Genomic DNA, 24,394 nt, shown 5'->3' with positions numbered 1-24,394 from the left:
CCCCGGAAACGGTGGCGGGAAGCCCAAGGGGGCGGGGGCGGCGTTGCCGGGCTCTCCGGAAGGAGACGTGGCGGCGGTTGGGCCCCGGGCTGCCTGGACGCTTGGTAGTCCCGCCGCCGCCTCCTCCTCCTCCCCCTTCTCTCTTCTGTGGGCCGAGGAGGTTGTGGCGGCGGCTGGAGAACTCGGCGGCGGAGGATGGAGGAAGGAGGCGGCGGCGCGCGGAGTCTGGTCCCAGGCGGGCCGGTGTTATTGGTCCTCTGCGGTCTCCTGGAGGCGTCCGGAGGCGGCCGAGCGCTACCCCAGCTCAGCGATGACATACCTTTCCGAGTCAACTGGCCCGGCACCGAGTTCTCTCTGGTCAGTGCCCTTGCGAACCCGGTAGCCATCTCTCTTCTTCCTGGCACTTAAGGGTTCGACCCCTTCTCTCGGTATTCTACGCTTTTTTCCCCTAGAACCTCCCCTGCAGGCGCATGCCTCATTCCTAGTCCAAAGCTTCATTAACCCCGCGTTCGTTCATTCATACAGCAAGTGCGTATCAAACACGTTTTGTGGATGTGCCTGCATCCCTACACATTTAGGATCCAGTGGTCACCTGTTCCCCCTTTTAAAGAAATTTGTCTCTCCAGAGTTTACCAACACTCCCCCCCTGTGGAAGCAGCTTTTCTAGAATCACGTCAGGCGCATCTGTTTTCTCCCTGGCAAGTCAGTCACCTGCTGCTCTTCCTCCACCAGCAACCTTCTCTCCTTCAAGGAGTATTACACACACCCTTCCTACAAAATCAGTTGTACTGCGGATATGAGTTCCCTCTCTCATACTCGTTTTCCCTCTGGTATATGCACAGTATGCATACACCACACAGCTCTTTTACCTTCAAAGTTGTCTCTGAGAGGGCTGTTTGGCCAGTGAGATGTTAACGACACTATGCAGAATGTCCTTTACAGTTTTGATGTATTATAACTGTTACTTAAGACTCCAGAACGTGAGATTTTATGGTCGGTTTTCCTACATTGAAAAACGTATTTATAACCTCGAAGTGATGAATATTTGCAGTCCTTGCTTTGGGAAGTGGACTTCCGAGAAGTCTTCCTATCTATTGTCGGCCAATAAAAAATAGGCTCTTGTGACACTTACCGTATGGCAATTAATTCATTTATTTAAAATGGAAGTCAGGGAAAATAGCCCACCTGCCCCTGAAAAATAGTTGTTTCTTTTTTTTTAATTCTTATTCCAATTATCTGCAGTCGTTCTACTTGGAAGACTATTTTAGTATATTGTTCTGTTACCATATCTCTAAAACATGAATATGTGATACTATCATGTCAGCACAGAATGTCCCAGGAAAAGGGATGCCGTCATTTCCACAACCCAGATTTCTATTTGCTGTTGTTAGTTTTAGCTAATATTTCACACCTAGTTTATTTCTCCTTTCAGTTTTCAGTTCTTCCATTCTGATAGTTAGTGATTCTTAAATTTAAGTAGATATTTCTCTGGAAAGCCAATTTGTCTTTGCATTAATGCCAGGAGATATTTTTAATTAATATTTATTGAAGTATAGTTGATTTAAATGTTGTGTTTCTCCTGTACAACAAACTGAATCAGTTACACATATACGCTATATACATATACATATATCCATTCTTTTTTAGATTCTGTTCCACTATAGCTCATTACAGAGCATTAAGGAGAGTTCCTAGTTCTATACAGTAGGTTTCTTATTCAGAAAATACTAATATATTAAAATATTTATATAAAAGATTGTTATAAGTCAAATACAACTTTGAGATGAGAATATTTTAGTCCAAACTCTATGATTATTTCTGAAGAGCACACTAGGCGTGAACTTGGCAAATGTTTAAAGAATGTGGTCATTAAAATTTTTTACTCTACATCAATGTGGTGTTTCTTTAAAATTAAAAAGGGGCTAATATGTGGCTGTAAAAATTTACTGACCTATATGCACATGACTGAAACTAGCCCTTTTAGAAGTTATTACCAAACTGTTCAGTTTTCTTTCTGGCACTGTTGTTTGCTGGCTGCAAAAGGTTATGGAAAAAGATCTCAATGTATGGTGGACCAACTTTTCCTATATCTTAACAATTTTATTTTGAAATTTTGTTTTTAATTATTTTTCTTTGACAATAAAGCATAATCTAAGATGGGCTTGTTTGAAAATTTGGGAAGAATTTTTTTCCTTTTTTTTAAGTTTGAGTTATTTTGGGGAAAACCTAGAGACATTTTCCTGTGCCTTAGCAAAAGGCCTATGGCCCTCCCGCAAAAATAAGCCTCAAGAAACATTATCATTGATCTTCTGATTTTTTTAATATTTTCTTAATCTCAAGGCTTCACTTCCCTACTTTGTGTAATTGAAACTACAGGCCTACACACCTGGCACTGTCATTTTGTTTTATAGGCCAGTTGGATGGACATTTGTGTGTAACTAAGCAGCTGTGTGAGCTAGGATAAAGATCCTTTATCTCTCTACCACCTGAAATTGAGAGGGACTGGATTAGAAGATCTCAGGTTTTTTTAATCTTTAAAATTATTCTGTGCTTTTTATTCTCTTGCCGTTCAGATATATCAAAATGATGCATCATCTTTCAAATTTACTTAGAAAAATTATCAAATGCCAAAAATATATACATTTTTTAATGTTTCCAGTAATTAATGATTATGATATTCTTTACTGGTTTTTAGCAGTCAGTTTTGTTTTTGTATGTATTTTCCTTCTGAAACATCATCTCTGTGTCTTTAAAATGTTCAATTATTCATTACTTCACACAGAATTCATGAACATCTCCAAAGGAAAACCGCAAAATAAGTCTAATTTTCTTTCAACTTCTTTTGCTAATACAGAAATGTATTCCCATTTGAAAACAAATGCTACATTTGGGGAAAATGGTGACCATCTCCATGGTTTGAATCATGTCCTATGTGTTAACAAGTTGTGCCATTGAGTTTATTTTACAGACTCTCCAGGATAGCTTTCTTTCTCATCCTCTGCCTTAATTCCTCCAGACTTGTGTCAAGCATTAGAAATTTCACCCTTGCCAAGATAGTTTTCAAGTTCCTTAATCTTGAAGACTATACCCCTCCTTGATTAGTCTCATTATATTAAAATCTGATTTTTATCATATCACTAATATTGCCTCTTATACTGGAAATACTTTAAGGTGTCAAGTTACATAAAACAAGTTTTTTTAAACGCTATCTGTGATTATGTGCATTTGGAATTTATTTTTTTAAGTAAAAACCTATTTTACAAAATCAAAAGGAAGCATTTTAGTTGATCAAAAATTTTTTTAAGTTAAAAAATCACAAAAAGTTAACTTTTCTCCTATAATTTCCAGTGTTAAAAAGTTGGGTAAAATTTGTTAAAAATGTTTACTTTGTGATCCCAATAAGTGATACACTATTTCAGCAAAGAGTTTTCAGATAGAAGAAATGTTATTTGGTCTGTTCTATTGAAGAGGAAAGTAGCCTTTCCTATGGAGAAGGCAATGGCAACCCACTCCAGTACTCTTGCCTGGAGAACCCCAGGGACAGAGGAGCCTGGTGGGCTGCCGTCTTTGGAGTCGCACAGAGTCGGACACGACTGATGCAACTTAGCAGCAGCAGCAGCACCCTTTCCTGAACTAATGAAAAATGTTGGCAGAAACAACAATTCTTCAAATAAGAATAGTGATGGTTTCTATTTCTGTTACCTTTTACCTAAACCTTAAAAACAAGGAATGAATTTCATCATATAGACATAATTACAAAGAAAGAATTGTCTTTCTTTGCTGTGGTTCCAAACAAGCAGTTTCTTTTTCCATTGTTAGCACTGTTCTGAACGTTTTAGTAAATGAGTCAGTACTGCTATTTAATCCAGTTCTGAACATTAGATTGCAGTTACTTCACAAGTAGAGAGGATTGCATTTAAGTCTTATACTACTGTCCACCTTCACTGCAGTCAGGAATGATTTGACAAAACTTCAAGCCATCTATTACTAGCTAAATGAATGTGAGTCATTCTTTGCACAACTCACCATCATCTATTCTGACTATATCTGAAAAATACCAAAAGATAGAAATGTTATGTCTTAACAGCAGTTTGTTGGCTAAACTGAATGTATGTTTCTAAGGATCCCTTTATCATAAATTTGACTTTGCAACTCTCACTTTCAAATCTCTTTGATTCCTGTCTTCACTTATTATGTTCGTTTAAATAAGGATCCTTGGTTCTAGTCCAGGACACGACTGAAGCGACTTAACATGCAAGCACACACTGTATAGTAATCTAAGAAAATGTTAACCAAAGCTGATTCAGATATGTTAAAACAGTTAAGAGCACACAGAATGTGGAACCATTCAGCTAGGTGTCTTCTCTGGGCTGTGCTGTTTACCAGCTGTGTTACCTTGGACAAATTATTTAAGCCCTGGGCTTCAGTTTCCTTTTCAGTGAAATGGGTACAATGCTTGTTTCGAGCATTGATGAGATAATAATGTAAAGAGCTCAAGTGGTACTGTCATATAGCTAATACAGTCAGTATTTACTGCTGTTTGGGGTTTTGCTTTATTATCTTGGGAAAACATTGCCCTGATTTCTGTTTGTGTTTAAGATTTCAAGTACTTGAAGTTTCAAGTACTCAGTTTCAAGTACTACTGGTTTTATTATAGTTATGAGTTATTTTGTTAAATTGAGGAAAGAGTAGAGGTCTGTAATAAGGGTGGTTCTTTCATTACTAGGGCTAGCCAAATAGTTTTGTGGTTTTACCTACTGTCAGAAGAGAAAAGAGAACTGAATTGCCACAGAATACTGCTCATAGACTGTGAAAACTGCCTCAGGGGTGGTGGTGGTGGTGGTGGTTTAGTCGCTAAGTCGTGTCCGACTCTGGCGACCCCATGGACTGTAGCCCGCCAGGCTCCTCCGTCCATGGAATTCTCCAGGCACGAATACCGGAGTGGGTTGCCATTTCCTTCTCCCTCTGCCTTAGTAGTTAGTGACATATTTTCTGTCACAAAGCAGAGATTTCTTTTTTGTAAAATAATACCAGTTATAGTAATTGAAATGTTCATTTGAATTGTGTTGGTTCTTTTTGATTTGTGAATTTGTTTGGTTTTATAAACTGTAGCACACTTTGAGGATAGTCTTGTTGATATAATACCATGGGTCAGCAAACTACACCTTCAGGCTGGCCCACTCCAAACTTGATTTCTATAAGGTTTTTTGGTTTGTTTTTTTCTCAGAATACATCCATGCCTATCATTTACATAATGCCTGTGTACTTACTTCCTACAATGGCATAGCTGAATAGTTGCAATAGAGACCATATGACCCACAAAGCCTAAAATATTTATTATCTGGCCCTTTACAGGAAAAATTTGCTGACCCTTATACATACTAAAAAAGTTAAATTAGCACAGAGGATTCATAGTAATTTTTCTAAGTAATTTATCCATGTTACCCAAATATGAAAATCACTGCACTATCTTAGGTTCAAATTCCCATCAAAAAGAATTGAGAGTATGTTTATAAGGTGCTGTAGACTCTCATGTATAGGTGGTAACAAGTATTCCGTGATGGTGTATCCATGAACATTCACTGCCTCTAAATGCTTTTTAATCCATATTATAACTTCAGTCTGTTGCGTTACCAATTTTTTTTCCTTTTTTCCTTTATACTCCAAACTATATTTTTGTTCCTTTTTTTTTCTGTTACGTTGTTACACCAGGAAAAAGTCTGTTGTCTTCATTTTCAGTTCAGTTCAGTCGCTCATTCATGTCCATGTCCATATCATGTCCATTTGCGACCCCATGAATCGCAGCACGCCAGGCCTCCCTGTCCATCACCAGCTCCCGGAGTTTACCCAAACTCATGGCCATCGAGTCGGCGATGCCATCCAGCCAGCTCATCCTCTGTCGTCCCCTTCTCTTCCTGCCCCCAATCCCTCCCAGCATCAGGGTCTTTTTCAGTGAGTCAACTCTTCGCATGAGGTGGCCAAAGTATTGAGTTTCAGCTTTAGCATCAGTCCTTCCAATGAACCCAGGACTGATCTCCTTTAGGATGGACTGATTGGTTCTCCTTGCAGTCCAAGGGACTCTAAGGAGTCTTCTCCAGCACCACAGTTCAAAAGCATCAGTTCTTCAGCACTCAAATTTCTTCACAGTTCAACTCTCACATCCATATTTTGTCATTAAAAAATATGTAGACTTTTTTCCTGCCTTTGGAAGTAAATATGTTTGAGAATCCTCTGTTGAAGTGATAAATTATAGTTAAGTTTAATCAGATAAAATAATGTACATTTTTTTTGTTTTATTTCTAGCCTACAACTGGAGTTTTGTATAAAGAAGATAATTATGTCATCATGACAACTACACATAAAGAAAAATATAAATGCATTCTTCCCCTTGTGGCAAGTGGGGACGAGGTAAGTTTTTGTAAATACATTGATAATTCCTGTTACCAAACATTTATTTAAAACATTGCAGCTGCATACTTTAAAATAAAATTGAGTGACAGGTTTCTCAGTAATGCTGTCTTGCCATAAAAATAGTAATCACATTATTCCTGAATTCTTAGATTATGTGTATGCGACATTTTTTATAAAGAACTGCTAGTAAATAAATCTGTAGGTGCCTTATACTTTCTCATTACCTTAGTTCATGCCCGTTTCTTCCTCCTAAAATGCGCTAACTGCCTCTTATCCATCCTTTAAGGCAATGACTTCTTTCAAGATGAAACAGAGGCAGCATGGTAAAATGGAAAGGACACCAGCCTAGGAGCCAGGAGGCTGAGGTATAGGCTATAGTTAGCTGTGGAACCTTGAACAAATTTGAAACTCAATTCCTCCACTCAATAAATTTTTTGAGCTAATTACAGAATATTTTCACAATCTCTAAAATGGAAGTATTAAACTCAGTGAGTGCTTTCTTAAGAAGCTTTGTTCAGATTTAAGATCTGTGAAAGACAGCTATCTATTTCATTTTGTTTTAAACCTTAAGACACAAATATACGCAATCACAATTATACACAATTATATTTATGGCATTCAGGCCTGAAATGTAAAATTAGGAAACTGAGAAGTATCTTAAAACTTTCCAGTGTATTATGTAAGATCCAACTATTCGGAGGCTTTTATAGCTAGAAATTCTCAAGTAGGTGTATAAGAATTGTTCAGAAAACTGATACTCAGAAACCTTTTTCTAAGAGAAGGAAGAACTGAAGATTTTTCTATGGCTCTGTATTTTATACTTCAGTTCTTTTTTTTTAATTGGAGTATAGTTGGTTTACAGTGTTGTGTTAGTTTCAGGTATGTAGCAAAGTGAATCAGTTATACATTACATACATACATTCTTTTTTAGATTCTTTTCCCATGTAGTCCATCACAGAGTATTGAGTAGAGTTGCCTGTGCTATACAGTAGGCCCTTACTATTAACAGTTATCTGTTTTGTATATAATAGTTTGTATATGTCAATTTTGATCCCCCAGTCTATCTCCCTCCCCCCACCTTTCCCCCGGTAGCAATAAGTTTGTTTTCTACATCTGTGACTCTCTTTTTGGTAAATAAGTTCCTTTGTACCATTTTTTTTAGATTCCACATATAAGCAATACCACATGATAGTTATCTTTCTCTGTGTGACTTCACTCAATATAGAAATCTCTAGGTCCATCCATGTTGCTGCATATATTTCAATTCTTTGGAAAGAAATGGCATACCATAGGATCTTATTAAATCTTTTGACTTTTTTCCCCTTTTATTTCCAAGCATTTGTGATTTGACCAGTGAGTTAGTAGTTAAACAGCGGAGTTGAAGAAAGCTCCTGAATAATGATATTAAACTCTTCATTCTTTCATAGGAAGAAGAAAAGGATTATAAAGGCCCAAATCCAAGAGAGCTGTTGGAGCCCCTATTTAAACAAAGCAGTTGCTCCTACAGAGTATGTATTTTGTGTTCACTTGATAATTAGAAAATAAATCTCCAGCAGCCAATAAACTCTTGAAAATTTAAATTCCTGTATAGTTTTGTATATGCGGCAAACACCCAGTAATATCACTTAGCAAATGTGTCACTTACCAAACTGCTTTGAGTGTTTTTCAGATCAAAAGAAAGTTTCCTTATATACAATTTTAATAAGAAGTGCTCATTGTTATCTTTTAGGTTGTGTAGAAAATGGTCCCTTGGCCGAGTATTTATTACAGATCCCAGGAGGTGTAGACCTATTTGCGTCACAGAATTTTTACGTTTATCTAATTAGTGAAAACAATGAATAAGCTTCAAAAATTTCATATTTTCTGAGGCATAGTAATAACTTCCATTTAATGAAAGTTTATTCTAAATCTTGGAAGAAATCTGTTCAGTTGCTTAAAATATCAAAAAGTAATTCAGTTGAGTTTTGTGCCTTTTTTTGTGTGTTTAAATACATCCATCTCTCTTAGATTGAGTCTTATTGGACTTATGAAGTATGTCATGGAAAACACATTCGGCAGTACCATGAAGAGAAAGAAAGTGGTCAGGTATTTTTTTCTTCAAACTATGAAATATGGAACATTATAAAATGAAAAGTGTAGTAGTGAGATTTTTTTTTTAAGTTATATTCTTTAAAAATGTATTTGCAAAATACTTACTACATTTTTTTTTTTAATATAGAAAGTAAATATTCACGAGTACTACCTTGGAAACATGTTGGCTAAGAACCTTCTGTCTGAAAAAGGTTTGTTTCTGCAGTGATTCAGTAATAATGTTAGTATTTGGTTTAAAGTATGTATTCAAATTGGAATTGAAAAGATCTTGTGGGAAGGACTTCTCTGATGGTCCAGTGGTTATTATATTCCAGTGCAGGGGGCACAGGTTCAATCCCTGGTCAGGAAACTTGAGATCCCACATGCCACATGATGCAGCCAATCAATTAAAAAAAAAAAAATCTTGTTGGAGACTTTATGAATTGTAAAACACTTTAAATAAATTTCTAAACAATGCCTTAGAAAACTTTTCAAAGAGATCTTTTCATTATTTTTTGCTTTAACAAACATTGTTGCTTTCTTTCTACCTATTAAATTTTTAAATCTGGTAAGATATACATGTCAATATTATATTTATATAATGTTAGTTTTTGCTTGGTTTAAGCAAAGCCTTTATATATGGAAATAGACATGTAGATACATCCCTCAGATTATGAAATGTTTTAATCTTTATTATTGAAATTGGCCAACTCGTTTAAGACTAAACCTTTCACCGAGATAAAAACATTTTAGAAGAAAACTTGTGACCAGTTTTTATGCCTCAAATAGAGTATTTCCTAGATAAAGATAAAATGATTAAATGACTGTTCTTTCAAAAGAAACCATTTCAAGAAAATTAGCTTAAAGTAGTAAGATAAAAATTATGTGTATGCTTTGAGTCTTCTTTAAAAAGAAGTTTAAGGTTACAAATTGAAAACTTAGTCATTTTATGTCTTGTACATAAGTCACCACTCATTATTTACACTTACTTTTGTATTAATCCACAGAACAAGAAAAAGAAGAAGAGGAAAAATCAAAAGAGGCAAGTGATAATTGGTGATTTTTTTACTCTGAACATCTATTGTTAAACACAAATTTATGTAACTTAATTGACAGAATATAGCCAGGTGTTCTTTAACTGTCTATCAAATACCTCAAAGGATTTGGTCAAAGAAAATTTGCAATCTGTTAGGTTTTTCTGAAAAAGTTATCCTATATTGCTTTTATTTACTTTTAAGATCATACAAAAATAAATGAATTTATCAAAGATGTATCTGGGAAAGTTTCTGTAAAATTTGCAATCTGTTAGGTTTTTCTGAAAAAGTTATCCTATATTGCTTTTATTTACTTTTAAGATCATACAAAAATAAATGAATTTATCAAAGATGTATCTGGGAAAGTTTCTGTAATAGCATTACATGCCTTCTGTGCTTAGCGGTGGTTCTTCCCCTCTATTTAACATTGCAAACAACTATGATAGGAGCTTTTACATTTTTTTTCTGTTGTTTGAACCCTGTCTCTTGTGGGTAAAACAGATAAACTGTATGTGTAAATAACAAACTACCAGACTTCAAGCTTCTTAAAAGCAGGGCTTGTCTTTTATCTTTTTACTCCGCAGTGCAAAGTAGAGTGCCAGATATCATATAGGCCTTTCATGAATGTTTATTGAATCTGAATGCATAATTGATGACTGAAAAGTAGGATTGTTTAAAAAAGAACAATTCCTTAGGGTGACTAATTACAATTGTAAGTGCCCCTGTGGTTTAAGGAATGATTTCTGAATCCTTAAAATTTCCATAAAGTTAAATATCTTACTGTTGGAGAATATTTCTACAAATGGTTTCATATTGTAAGGATGCTTTTATTAGAAGTAAAGTAAAATGGCAGAAAGCCCAACAGATTACTTAAAAGGGGTGCCTGTAACTTAAAAAGGTGGCTTTGGGGGAATTGATTAGGTATGCATAGCCACACATAGCATTGCTATCTTAAAAGGTTTTAATTTTACAGACTACCTTTGAGATAAAATATTTATCTCAAAATATTTTTGGCTCTGGAGGATAGCAAGATGGAATTCAAAGTGAAATGATAAAGGAAGAGGAAGAAAAGGGTAAGGGAAGAAAACTCACATTTTTGAGCCCCAGTTTATAAGCTAGACGCTGTGCAAGACATATAACCAAGAGTAATGCTCAATTCTCCCTATCGCCTTTGAGTATGTATTATTATTCTGGTTTTACAAATGACAAGAACTGAAATTGGGTCCAAGTCATAAGGCTGGTGAATTCAGAGCTGGGATTTGAACCCAGGATTTTCTAATTCCAGACATTAGCATGAAAATAGCATACCAACCTCAAAATATTTTTCTCTAGAATCTTTTGTTTATTGCCTATTCTGTATATAGCACTGACAGGGTACCAAAGTGACACAGGATAAGCGTGCCTCCAAAGAGCTTGCTTGGAGCTTCTATTAACAACATGTTTTTAAAGCCCATCCATGTAATTTTTCTGGTGTTTGTTGATAAAAGTGTGGGAGCTAACTCCTTAATAATCCATGTCTCCTGAGATGATCTCCTTTATTCCCCCATTCCGTAAAAATGTCTTCATTTGTCTTTTGTTGGCCTTGAATAGATTTACTTAAGAGTTTATATGCTGAGAAGTGTCTGTTAATAACAGGAGAGAAGAGTAACCAGATTGATGAATCAGTATATTTAGATTTCTGTTTTAGAAGATAGTATTAATTATGTAGCCCCACATTTTCACAAATCAAACTTCAGACTTCTAAAATGTAAATTTTAACTCAGGCATCCACTGAGGGTTTAGTGAAGAAAGCTTTGACCAGCCCAGTATAGGAAGTTTCTGTATTTTATCCTGGTCTCTTTCTTTGTAACTATTGAAGATAATTCATATTAATTATATCTTTGTAATCCTTTATATAAATGTACATCTTAATTTTAGCACCAAGCAAAAATTTCCTTTTATGCTGTATTAAATTAGCTCTGAAAATATGTATATGTTCAAGTAAGAACACAAACCAAAAGAATATTAGGAGAGCTTATAGAAGATACGGAAGCGTTACCATTTTATTAAATAAATGTTAGTTTATAAATAAAATGTAGTTTTCTTCCTTTCAGAGTAAGTGCTTCTCCCGTCCTCACCCCACCTCTATTTCTAATGAAAAGTCTGTCTTATACTCTTTTTTTAAGATTCCCACTAAAAATATCGAAGGTCAGATGACACCCTACTATCCAGTGGGAATGGGAAATGGTACACCTTGTAGTTTGAAACAGAACCGGCCCAGATCAAGTACTGTGATGTACATTTGTCATCCTGAATCTAAGCATGAAATTCTTTCAGTAGCTGAAGTTACAACTTGTGAATATGAAGTTGTCATTTTGACACCACTCTTGTGCAATCATCCTAAATATAGGTAGGATGTGGATTTAATATTTTAAACATGAAATGCACACATGATTTAAAATGTTGTATGCTTAGCTTTAACACTTTGTTCTCACTGAACAGATTCAGAGCATCTCCTGTGAATGACATATTTTGCCAATCACTACCAGGATCGCCATTTAAACCCCTCACCCTGAGACAGTTGGAACAACAGGAAGAAATACTAAGGGTGCCTTTTAGGAGAAACAAAGAGGTATGAGAATTATCTAACAGTATTTTCTCAGTGCTTCCTTTTCCAAAAATCATAGCATATGTCAGTATTTTAATGATTTCTGTAGTATGGTAATAGTAATTTATTTTCCTGACTCAAAATTGTCAATTCGAATTCTTTTGACTTTAATTCTTTTTCCTTATTCTAGTCCTTCCCAGAAACTATTTTAGCATTTTCTTACAGTCATGATTCCATAATACTTTAAAGTTTGCCATCCTGTTCATTTCAGTTAAATTTTTCATCTAGTTAACTGAACTTCCCAGCTAAGCCTCTTGAAAATATAGACTACAGCCCATCTCCTAATACTTTATTTATTCTTCAACTCGTTGCTATTTCTTATCAAACCATCATTCTGTCATTCTCCTTAAATGGTTCTTACTAAGATCAACAGCTGTCTTTGGTTCTAAATTTGCTGGACCTGTGCATAACTTGATCTTAGCTGAACATTTGAAGCTTGAAGTTTTTCTCCTTTCTTTGCTTCAGTTCATTATCTCACTGGTTCTCTTCTCCTGTGTACTAGCTCTTTCTCTAATTCCTGCTTCTTAAAATGTTAGAGTTCCCTTGGTTCTGTTCACAGGTCCTTTCTCTCCTATTGTACATTGTCTCCTTAAGTAAGCTCATCCACGACCATTCTTTCAACTTCCATTTCTGTGCCTGTCTATTATAAATATACATCTACAACCCTGACCTTTCTCCTGAAACCACAATCACAATTATTAACATGTATTGAACCTTTACTGAAGAAGGGAGTGGCTGCCCACTCCAGTTTTCTTGCCTGGGAAGTCGCATGAAAAGACAAGCCTGGCCGGCTACAGTACATGGGGCCGCAAAAGAGTCAGACTGGACTTAGTGACTAAACAACAGTGAGTCCTTAAAGCTATTATCTAATCCTTACAACAGCATTTAAAATACATTGTTACCCACCTTAACAGGTTAGGGAACTGAGGTTCAGAGAGGGGGAGGGACAAGTAATGGGTTAGAGATTACAATTAAAGTAGTCTGAGTCTAGAATCTGTCCCTCTTAACCACTTGTCTCTATTGCTTCTCCCTTTTGGTATGCCATCTTCCCTTTTCATCTGCTTATTGGACATATATACATTTTCAATTATCTCAGACTTATCTTTTTTTTCCCTCTTTCACACTGACACTTTTGTCTTCCCCATTTCTTTTAAAGCAATGTGCTCTACCCAGTTGTCCAAGTCAAAAACCTGAGTCATTCTGCTTATCTTTTAATGCTATCAGTGTTATCCTCTGACTGCTTTTCAAACCTGTCTTTAGTTCAGAACCTCATCATTTCTTAAGACCTAAAACTATCTCCTCACACATCTTCCTTCTAATCCTTCCCACACAGCTGATAAAATGTTCTGTCTGAAATGAACATTTGATAATTTATTTAACGATTTGGTATTTAACATGATCTATCAGTTCAGTTTAGTTCAGTCGCTCAGTCGTGTCCGACTCTTTGCGACCCCATGAATCGCAGCACGCCAGGCCTCCCTGTCCATCACCAGCTCCCGGAGTTTACTCAGACCCATGTCCATCAAGTCGGTGATGCCATCCAGCTATCTCATCCTCTGTCGCCCCCTTCTCCTCCTGCCCCCAATCCCTCTATAAGTCCATCCTAAAGGAGATCAGTCCTGGGTGTTCATTGGAAGGACTGATGTTGAAGCTGAAACTCCAATACTTTGGCCACCTGATGCAAAGAGCTGACTCATTTGAGAAGACCTGATGCTGGGAAAGATTGAGGGCAGGAGGTGAAGGGGACGACAGAGGATGAGATGGTTGGATGGCATCACTGACTCGGTGGACATGGGTTTGGGTAGACTCTGGCAGTTGGTGATGGACAGGGAGACCTGGCGTGCTGTGTATGGTTCATGGGGTCGCAAAGAGTCGGACACAACTGAGTGACTGAACTGATACCTCAAGATGAAATTGTTGCTCATACAATCATTTTATCAAAGAAGAATTGAAGACCATTCATGATCTGGCTTCAGCCTCATCTCTCATTTCCATTCCTTTGATGCCAACTGTTTTAAACAACTTAAGCATTTCCTAAAAGTACCACATTCTTTCCAGCCTACTTGCCTGTGGATATAGCACTTACATGGCTAAAAATGTTTTTCCTATGGTTCTTCATTAAAAAGGAGGGAGGATTTTTAAAATTTTCATTACTTGGAGTTTCCAGCTTCTTGTATGATACCTGGTATGCTGTCGGTATTTAACAGTGGGTTAATTAACATTTAACTACAAGGCCTTTTTCTCCCCTTCCTCTTGAATACTTATTGTGAAAATACTGCCAGACTCTTTATGGATGTTGTGAACCCTGCCATTATGATAAGGAGGAAACATTATCTTAACTGTAATCTGCATTTGAAGTGCTGTATTGAAAGATTGGAAATGGAATTATTTTCTCATCTTCTTGATAATGATTTCAGTACTGACAAGTACTTAAAAGTCAGCCCCATCAAAATTCTTCACAAACCCAACTTTAATTATTCTTCAAGGAAGAAGTGCCAGTTTATTTTTCTTTTATGTGTTAAATCCGCAGGTTGAAAAAAAAGTTTTTTAAAGCTATAGATGATAGCTATAATGCTTTTAAAATACCTAGCATCTTGATAGTACATGTTGTATATGAAATCTTAGGTAATACTGTGAGTAATTACTTAGAACTGGTCATCTTTATTTCAGAATAATATTTTTTAGAAATTCAATTTATTACACATAACTTTTTTTTAAATTGATATTTGGTATATGGTTTGCCTTTCAAGTATGAATTAAGCTTTACCATAAAGAATTTTTTTTAAACAAAATATATATTTGGCTCTCCAATTGTGTCCAATTCTTTGCGACCCCTTGGGCTATAGCCTGCCCCGCTCCTCTGTCCATTGGATTTCCCGGGCAAGAATACTGGAGTGGGTTGCCATTTCCTTCTCTGGGGATCTTCCCAATCCAGGGATCAAACCCACCTCTTCTGCAATGGCAAGCAGATTCGTTACCACTGAGCCACAGGGGAAGCCCTATGTTATTATACCACATTAATTTGGAAATTACAGGATTTATTAAGAATCTATTTTCTGAATTTCCAAACCCTGATTCAAAAACTACTATCTTCTTGCTTTTATTGGGTTAATTTTCCTTAAAATGAAAGTAGATGTTCTGTCCAAAAGAAACAATAAATGGTCATGTTTCTTTTACCTCTTCCCCTTTTCTCAGCTACAGGTTTCACTGTGCAGTATTCTTTTCTTCACTAACTTTACTATAGGTCTTATGTATTCTGAGTAATTGCTTTACACTATTAGACCTTAGCTTCTTATGAGTAGCAACTATGTCTCCTTCATTTTTAATACTCAGTATTTAAGAGTGCCAGGAGCATAGTATAGGCTCTGAATGTAGAAAGAGCCTACATTCTATAAATGTAGAAAGAGCCATGTAAAATTCAAGGTTTTTTAAAAAAAAACAAGAAGGCATCTTGGCAGTCTTGGTTCTTAACATTGAAGGAGAGAGAGGATAAGCTCATTGGTTTCCAACATAACCATCTAGTGACTCCTGTTATACAAGTTGAAAACAAGAGAAGAACCACAATTGGTCAGTGGCAACTACAGTAACTGCATACATTTTACTGTTTAATTTTTTTATTGTTATTTTATTCAGTTCATTGGTACATTCATTCCTTCAGTTGTGGTCTAGATTCATTTTCTCTCTGCTCACTGTCAGTACCCAGATAATGTCCAGATTCTAAATCATTGACTTCTTTCATAACTATCTTCTTCTCTCCAACCCCACTTGTCACTCCCTTACGTTCGAGTCTCTTCATCTCTGGCCTGGGCCCCTAACTTGACGCTCCACCTTCAAATTTGTTACTATCCCTTCTTCCCTGTGACTGCTAGGGTAATTACTTAAAAATCTGATCATACCATATCTTTGCCTAAATGTTCAGACTTAGCATTACATAGCTTTCCGCTGTATAGTGCCTGCTTCTGTCTTTGGTTTTAACTATCATACCATACCACACATCGTTGCTCTTACCGCTTTCTCAGGTTCATGTGCACATACACACAACACATAACAGACCTTCGCATCAATCACAGATGATTAATGTTTCATGAATTAAGCAAGGGTTTTCTCTTTGTGAAGTCTTTATGTTTCAGTTCTTCATCAGAGTCTGTTTGAATCACCCATACCTCTGTGGATCTGCTATTCCCTCTACCCTTCCTTTATTACACAGCAGTTTGCTCCAGGGCAGCAACCAGGTCCTGCTACATTTGAATAATTACAACTAACATTCATATTCGTTCCCACTTAGCCCTTTATTAGCCTGCCTCTTATCCTTTCTTTATAGATAGTAACCACATTTTTTTAAACTAAATATAAAATCTAACAGATAGTGAAGTACTTAATAAGAATAATGACACAAAACATATGAAGTAGAAATTATCCCTGTGTTGTTAAGAGTGGTCACCATATCCCTAAGTGGTAGATGGAACTAACTCTTGACTAGAGCTTTCTCTATGCTATTAAGTGTTGCAAAATTCATTTTCTTAAAGCACATTAAAAGTGAGCGGACAACTTTTATTTTCCAAATTTTCTAAACTTAAAAAGTAATAATTTAAATCATACTGAAGCCTATAAATATGTTTGTTTAATTTTAGGAAGATTTGCAATCAACTAAGGAAGAGAGATTTCCAGCCATCCACAAACCCATTGCTGTTGGTTCTCAGCCAATGCTCACTGTTGGAACAACCCACATATCCAAATTGACAGATGACCAACTCATAAAAGAGTTCCTTAGTGGTTCCTACTGCTTTCACGGGGTGAGAAATAAACCTTCAATTTAAGTATTTATCTTACAGCTTTCACTTTGTATGTTATTTATGAAGAGACTTTAGCAGCACTGAAAAAGACTTTTTGTCTATAGAGAAATGGCAGGATTCTGGAAGCTTTCCAACAGACATTTCTCTACATCTCACTATAAGGCATAATCTTTATAATTTCTCTTTACTCACAGGCTAAAACTTGACCTTTACTTGATAATATACACACACACACACACACACACATATTCAAATAAGTAATTCATTTGTGATTCTGGCTAATTGCTAGAATGGGCACCAGTGATTGTATAGCCTGTATTTTGGTTATGAGCCTACATTAGCTTATTTAAAACTTGAGCTAACATCTGTAAAGGTGGAATTTTGCCTCTGACTCAGAGCTTCAGTGGAAAATAGGCTTATAAGTAGAATTTTCATTTTACTTTATTTTGCCAAGAAAGTTATTCTCTGTATGTCCATCTTTTAAGTTTATTAGTAATTTTTAATTGTGATTTTAAACCATATTATTGCTGGTACAATTTTTTTAATTACATATATGTCCATTACTGTCATGTGGCAATATTGAGACTGACCCCGGTACCCCTTTCTCTGTACTGAAACTTGATCTGTTTCCTTTCCTGTAGGGTGTTGGTTGGTGGAAATATGAATTCTGCTATGGCAAACACGTACATCAATACCATGAGGTATGGCACAGCATTTATATCATTCTATCACTAAATGGTTTAAAGTTTCAGAAATCCTTTGTGGAAAAATAGAGGAGTGGGACTGGTGTTACTTTTAAGTATGAGATGCTTTTAATATGGAAATATTCAACAAAACATCTCTAAATTCTGGGAAATGGAAAACTTGTTGTTAAGACTACATCAGTCATCTTAAAGTAACTTTCTTTATTAACTACTCAGATTCTTGCATTACTGTCAGTCTAGAATAGTAATACAGTACTGTGACTAACCTCTTCAGCTTTGGCTCAGAAATTAAGTCATTTTATAACTCATATTTAAGAAAGTGAATGGTAAGATAGAATGTTGTCACTAGTATCAGTAAAATAGGATAAATACAGCAAGTTTCTCAGCTAAAAGAAGGTACCGTATGACCCAAGTTTAAGTTTTAAGATTAAATGCTCTTTATTCTTTTATTTATAGTGTCATAAATCAGCATTCTCTCACACTTGAATCATAGCTGCTTAAATTCTGAAGTTCAAGCCCAAATAGTTTTATTTGTACTTTGTTTAGTAAGGTAAACTACTAGACCCTGAAGACAAACATTAATATTAAATATTGATTTGGTGGTTTTAAAAGGCTCTTTATTCCCCAAAATAAATAACTGGTAATTAGAAAATACTGTATTTGCCATTCTGAGATGTTTTGAGCCGATCTTAAATTCCATGATGGATCATAGCAGGAAAGATTAACTCACTTGCATTTAAATCACTCTAAAAAATGTATGTGGCATCTGTAAACTAGGGCTTTTTTTTTCTTCCGTTAAACCTGAGATGTCCCATTTCATTATGCTTTCCTCTTATTCTTACTGCTTTGTAGATGTTTTACTTATTTTTTAATAACATTTATTAATATAAAAAAGATAAAGTACCATCTAAGTACAGTCCAAATAATACCCAGTTTTTTTTTAATTAAGGGAATATATGCCAAAAATATAGAAGAATGAAAAGTAAAATTCTCCTCCACTATTGTCCCATTTTTCAAAAGTAACAGCTGTTAACATTTTCTTAGTTAGCAACCAAAAGGGGGGAAAAATGCATATCATAAATGTTGATACAACCTTTTTATTTATACAGACGTGATATACTGAATGCACTTGTTCTTTTCACCTAGTATCTTGGAGATCTTTCCATGTCAGCAACAACTGATTTCATTTTTTTCAGCAGGTACAGAGAATTATGCCCATACACACAGTGTATTAATTAGATCTCTATTGACTATCTTTGAGTTGTTTCCAGTTTCTGCTGTGATAGCATCTTAGTGAACATTTTTAAATAGTTGCACTTGTAAATTTTGCAAGTACGTTCATAGTACACACATCTAGAAATGTACTTGGTGGGTCAAAATATATACATACTGAACAGTTGCCTCCAAAGGTTGGATCGTTTACATTCCCATTAATAATGACTGTTTTCCTATACACTTGCCAACACTAGGTTTTATCAAACTTACTTTGGCTAAGGTAGTATAACCTAGAACTTTTCAAGGAACTCTGGTAGGAACTTTGAGCTATAGAACAATATTAATAGCTAACAAACATAGTACTCACTGTATACCAGGCACTATTCTAAGTACTTTACAGATATTAACTCATGTAATGCTCATGAAAGATAAGTATTGTTATTCTAAGATAAGGAAACTGAAGCAAAGATTTAGTAACTTGCCTCAAATCACATAGGTAGTAAATGGTGAAACCAGAATTCAAACCCAGACAATCTCTATATCCAACCTCTTATTAAACAGCTTACTATGCCAGTCTAATACCTGTCTGTCTAGGACTATGGTATGGTTGGTAAAAGAATGTTTAATGGCTCTCTCTTCCACTACTATACAGTGGCTATGCCTTTTTGCCTCTGTAAGAGTTTTTAATTCTACTCATCAGATGTATATTAGTACCCAACATGGTCCCTGGCATAAAATATAAGAAAAAAGGAAGACAGGAAGGAAAGAAAAATGAGAGAGAAGGAAGAAGTCCACGTAAAGGGCAGTATAGGGTGCATCATGTCAAATGGATAATATGGAAAGTAGTATAACGTGTAGGAGATACAAGCCAGAGATTTAAGTAGGAATCACAGTAGTATGTAGTTATAGTATCTAGATACGAGAGATTAAACTCTTAGTTGAGGGGTGAGATGCTGGCAATAGACCAATAGAAGAGTGAAGCCAAGAACATCTCTGGGAAAGTGACAGGACTGAGAAATGTAGAGTGAAAAGCAATAGAGTCAAAGATAACTACATCTGGACCTAACCTGACTAGGAAGTGCCAGTTTCATAATTCAGAGAAACAAGAAATAAACAATAATGAGCTCAAATTTCTTCTCATCAAGTTTGACTAACAGTATTACATCTAAACATAGATATCCAGTGTACAGTTGAAGATAAGTTCTGTAGCTTATAGGCCATCAGCATAAATGTCACCTTGATGTCAAACATTCATTGTCACAAACATTTTTTCATATATTAGGACAAGGATAGTGGGAAAACCTCTGTGGTTGTGGGGACATGGAACCAAGAAGAACATATTGAATGGGCTAAGAAGAATACCGCCAGAGCCTATCACCTTCAAGACGATGGTACCCAGACAGTCAGGTAAATACTAACTTTATTTGTCTCTGGATCTTGGAATATTTAAAACTCAGAATATTGGAAAATGTTAATTTAAAATAAAATCTTTCTGGTTTTTTTTTCTGGGACATTCTTTAGGTTAGTTTTTATTGATAGGAAACAACACAGTGTAATAGTTCAGAGGAGTTTCTGAAATCAGATACCCTGGATTCAAACACTGGCAATTCACCTACTGCCCTGGGCAGATTACATAGTCTTTGCAAGCCTCACTTTTCACGTCTAGTAGTATTTGCCTCAGAGAATTGTTATTGCTTGCAATAAACTTTGACTACTTCCTTTGACAGTGTTGGTGTTAGTAACACTGCTGCAATTCCAGGTATTAGGTCTAACCCTGTTATAAAGCATTTTACCCCTAACCTCTTTAAGTTACTTAATTCTCTTTAAATATACTCCAGCATTCTCCTTTGTTGTTTAACCATTGTGCGGTAATGGTTGAAAATAGTTAAACAATGTTTTTTTAGAAAAACTACTTCAACATTTCTTTGGGCTATTAGGTATATCTTATTATAGCAGAAGAAAATTAGTCTCTTCTTACCCAAGAATAACTAAGCTTTAGCTTTTCTTATAGTCCATTACCCAGTGAATTTTAAATCATTCATTCTTTTTCCTTCTCAGATGTTAACTTTGTCCTTCCTAGCACAGATGGTATTGATAGACTCTGTTTTCAGAATGACTTTTCAGTACTGACTTCTTGGACTGACTAAAATTAGCAAAGTTAAGAGATAGCCATTTAAGTATTAATATACTAAACAGATCAATTTTTTAAATGTTTGTATTTTTCAAGTGAAAGTAGCTCATGGTATCATGTGCAACAAGTACTGAAGCACAGACGTATGAGGCTAACAAAATTAAAGCTTTTATTTAGTTCCTGGTCTTTGGAATTTATAGCTTAGCATAGACTTTACCTTCATACTCCTGCATTACAGTATTTTAAGGAGTGCAGCTGACTGGAGGGTAGGAAGAAGGGAAAACTGACAAAGCAAACGATATTCAGGACAGGGGAAAAGAAGAGCTGGGGAAGTGGTTAACTTTAAAAGAGAACTTTTTGAAAAGCAGTTTAACCTTAACTACTTGTATACAAGTAAATAATATGCAAGTTATTAATAAGATCATTCTTATTAATTAAACCACTAAGAAGTATCTCAATTTTATATTCTATAGAACCTGAAAGACTTTCTCTGTGACATAACCTTAAAATATGTATTTTTAAGGAATATAGTTGGATTTTTTTATTTAATGCAAAATTGAGCCCTCTAACCATCTTCTCACCCTACCCATTAAAGTTACTCTGAATGAGTGAAGTTCTAGTTTAATAAAACTTGTTTGTTTTTCTGACTCAGGATGGTATCACATTTTTATGGAAATGGAGATATTTGTGATATTACTGACAAACCAAGACAGGTGACTGTAAAACTAAAGTAAGTTAGACCATCAAATCATGATCTATGCCTTTCTCTTTAATTTGCTTCCTATGGGCAAAAGTTTGTGTAAGATATAATTATGGATAATTATATTTATTAATAATATGAATTTTTCACAAAATAGTTTTATTATAAGATAGTAAAATCATCATTGTAATTCTTATTATTTTAATAGTTATTTTCAAATTAGACTGTTTCAATTATTAATTGTACAGAACCACTTACAAGATATTTTTATCCTTGAAAAAAAAATAATTTTGTGTGGTTTGGGCAATACCTTAAAGTACTCTCTGTTTTAGGTGTAAAGAATCAGATTCTCCTCATGCTGTCACTGTATATATGCTAGAGCCTCACTCTTGTCAGTATATCCTTGGGGTAAGTGGAAAACTAATACTCAGGAATTCAGTTTGGGGCCACATTTTAATGTTTACCATTAAGTCTAGAAAGGAGGTTCAGTAGTCTCCAGAATTTAATATAGCCCTCATACCACCTCTGTAAAAATTGACATCTTTTCTGTTGAGGTATAATTTATAAAATTTTTTTAAATGCAAAGTTCTTAAGTGTTGAGTCTGAGTTTTGGAAAAATTTTGCCCATCATCTATTTCTGGGACTCTGATTAAAACATGCTAATTTCAATTGTCCCCAAATCTTTTATCTTATTGTTATCTTTTTCTTATGGCAATTTGGGTCACATCATTTCTATTGAATTATCTTCAAGTTCATTGATTCTTTCCTCTGTTGTGTCCTGTCCACCTCTGAATGAATTTATCTCTGCTATATTTTTCATTTCTAACATTCCTCTTCAGTTTTTTTTTTAATGGTTTTATTTTCTCTGTTAAAATCCCCCGTCTATTCACACAGGTTGTCTATATTTTCCACTATTTTCTCTAATTTCCTCCATTATATTTATTATCATTATCTTAAATCTGATAATTTTAACACCTGGCCCATCTTTGGCCATTTTTCTTTACCCTTTTCTTGAATGGTGCAACTGATTATTTTGCCATATTCTTCTACATTTTGTTATGTAAGACCTAGCTATCTATTTCTCTCTTATTCTTGCCCTTTACTCCTTTTCTTTCTTATATCTTTTACTTAAAGATAAAAATAACTACTTACCTATCTAGCATTTTATATGGATGACTAAAAATTGTTTTCTAAAAAATCCACTTTGTAGAAATAACATTGGATGACTTATCCAAAAGAAGGACTCGTATACATTTATCAAATTTATATGTGTTCATTCAGCAGACTACTGAATAAAGTATTCAGCTTAGCAACTTTAAAATGGTTTTATTATTGTTGTTCTTTAGGTTGAATCTCCAGTGATCTGTAAAATCTTAGATACAGCAGATGAAAATGGACTTCTTTCTCTCCCCAACTAAAGGATAACAAAGTTCAGGAAGTCACGATGATTGTCTGACCATTGTCCTGTTACAGAGCTCTCAGTCACTGGACCTCATATAAAGGATTGTATAAAAGGACTCTCAACCACTTTGTGGATATATATGTGTATATAAGAGGTTATTGATAAACTTCTAAGGCAGACGTTTGTCTCACCTTTTTCACTTTTGTTGTGTCTTAGGAGCTGATTGTGTGTCTGTCTTTGCTTGGATAATGTGATTACAAAATAAATCTTATCCAAGCAATTTAGAGTTCATCTTAATGAACTGTCATATAATTGTTGTACCTATTGAAAGTGTTTAAATAATAGATTTATTATGTAAATTATATATAGCTAGCAGATAATGAAGAAAGAAATTGATAGGAGGTTGTTTAAATGAGAGACTGTTAAATATGTATAATTCTAGTGCCTGAAATCCTTTCAGCAAATTTTTATTTAGCAACTGCTCTCTACCAGGTATTAAACTAGAAGCTGGGCACACAGTGAAGCCTCATGTGTACATTTTCTTTTACTCCATTAACTTCAAGAGACTCTTATTGCAATAGGTTACTTCTCTTTCAGAACTTTTATCTCTTTCTATCTATATCATATCTCCTTGACATGAGTGTGTTTTCCCCCCAAATATGTGCCTGGTATAGACAGTAAATAATTCTTACCTTTCGACTTACAATGATTTATCTTAACAAAGCAGACTGTGCTGGCTGTCCTTTGTACTTGCCTCCTGTATACCACAGATTTTAGTTCTGGACAACTTCACAGCACAGTATCTATTTTAAACCGAATAAACTGTCCACAGCAGTGTTGTCATGTAGTCAATGGCAGGTTATTCAGTTTCTTTATTTTCTCCATTACTCCTCTTTCACACATCATCCTGTTATATTTTGGGCATACATGTCTAAATAAGGACAGAAAAGCAGCTGTAAAATTTTTTACCTTTCTTCCTTTTCAGCAGTCTGGTCAAAGATATTTTAGTCTGAGAAAAGGTGAATACAGTTGACTATTGAAAGGCTTTCTGTACATTTTAGTAGTAGGAAGCAGCACACACAGTAATAGCATGTACTTTGAATCCACACTTAGGTCCAGATACTCTCTTTGACTTACTAACTATGTGGTCCTGGACAGAGCAGTTAACCATTTCCAGCCTCGATTCCTCTTTCGTGGAGAGACTGCTTATTACTTCATAAGGTGGTTTTATCAGTGTATTAATTTTCTCTATTTTTAAAAAGCCTAGCCCCAGTACTCAACACCAGG

The 24,394-nt window shown here is 35.2% G+C and overlaps 1 protein-coding gene across 1 annotated transcript; it reads left to right on the top strand.

Annotated features, from left to right (window-relative positions):
* The first annotated feature begins 49 nt into the window (after positions 1-49).
* ERLEC1 (endoplasmic reticulum lectin 1) lies at positions 50-23,625 on the top strand. Its single transcript, XM_065929301.1, has 14 exons — positions 50-357; positions 6,304-6,408; positions 7,839-7,919; positions 8,419-8,496; positions 8,630-8,693; positions 9,489-9,523; positions 11,681-11,904; positions 11,997-12,126; positions 16,794-16,955; positions 17,597-17,656; positions 20,157-20,281; positions 21,658-21,735; positions 22,038-22,113; positions 23,052-23,625. The coding sequence occupies exons 1-14, from the start codon at positions 196-198 to the stop codon at positions 23,121-23,123; spliced, it is 1,452 nt and encodes a 483-aa protein (XP_065785373.1). The 5' UTR covers positions 50-195; the 3' UTR covers positions 23,124-23,625.
* Positions 23,626-24,394: the final 769 nt, after the last annotated feature.

This window comes from Muntiacus reevesi, chromosome 3, assembly GCF_963930625.1.
Source record: "Muntiacus reevesi chromosome 3, mMunRee1.1, whole genome shotgun sequence".
Lineage (NCBI taxonomy): Eukaryota > Metazoa > Chordata > Mammalia > Artiodactyla > Cervidae > Muntiacus > Muntiacus reevesi.
The sequence above is the reverse complement of the archived record's forward strand: the minus strand, read 5'-3'. Positions and strand labels throughout refer to the sequence as shown.

What these genes read in the sequence shown, in the direction of transcription:
- ERLEC1 (XM_065929301.1), top strand. Translation starts at nt 196, where the DNA reads ATGGAGGAAGGAGGCGGCGGCGCGCGGAGTCTGGTCCCAGGCGGGCCG. An exon ending in AAGAGAAAGAAAGTGGTCAG is followed by an intron (nt 8,497 to 8,629) that starts GTATTTTTTTCT and finishes TTTTTAATATAG; the next exon opens with AAAGTAAATATTCACGAGTA. An exon ending in AAGAGGAAAAATCAAAAGAG is followed by an intron (nt 9,524 to 11,680) that starts GCAAGTGATAAT and finishes TCTTTTTTTAAG; the next exon opens with ATTCCCACTAAAAATATCGA.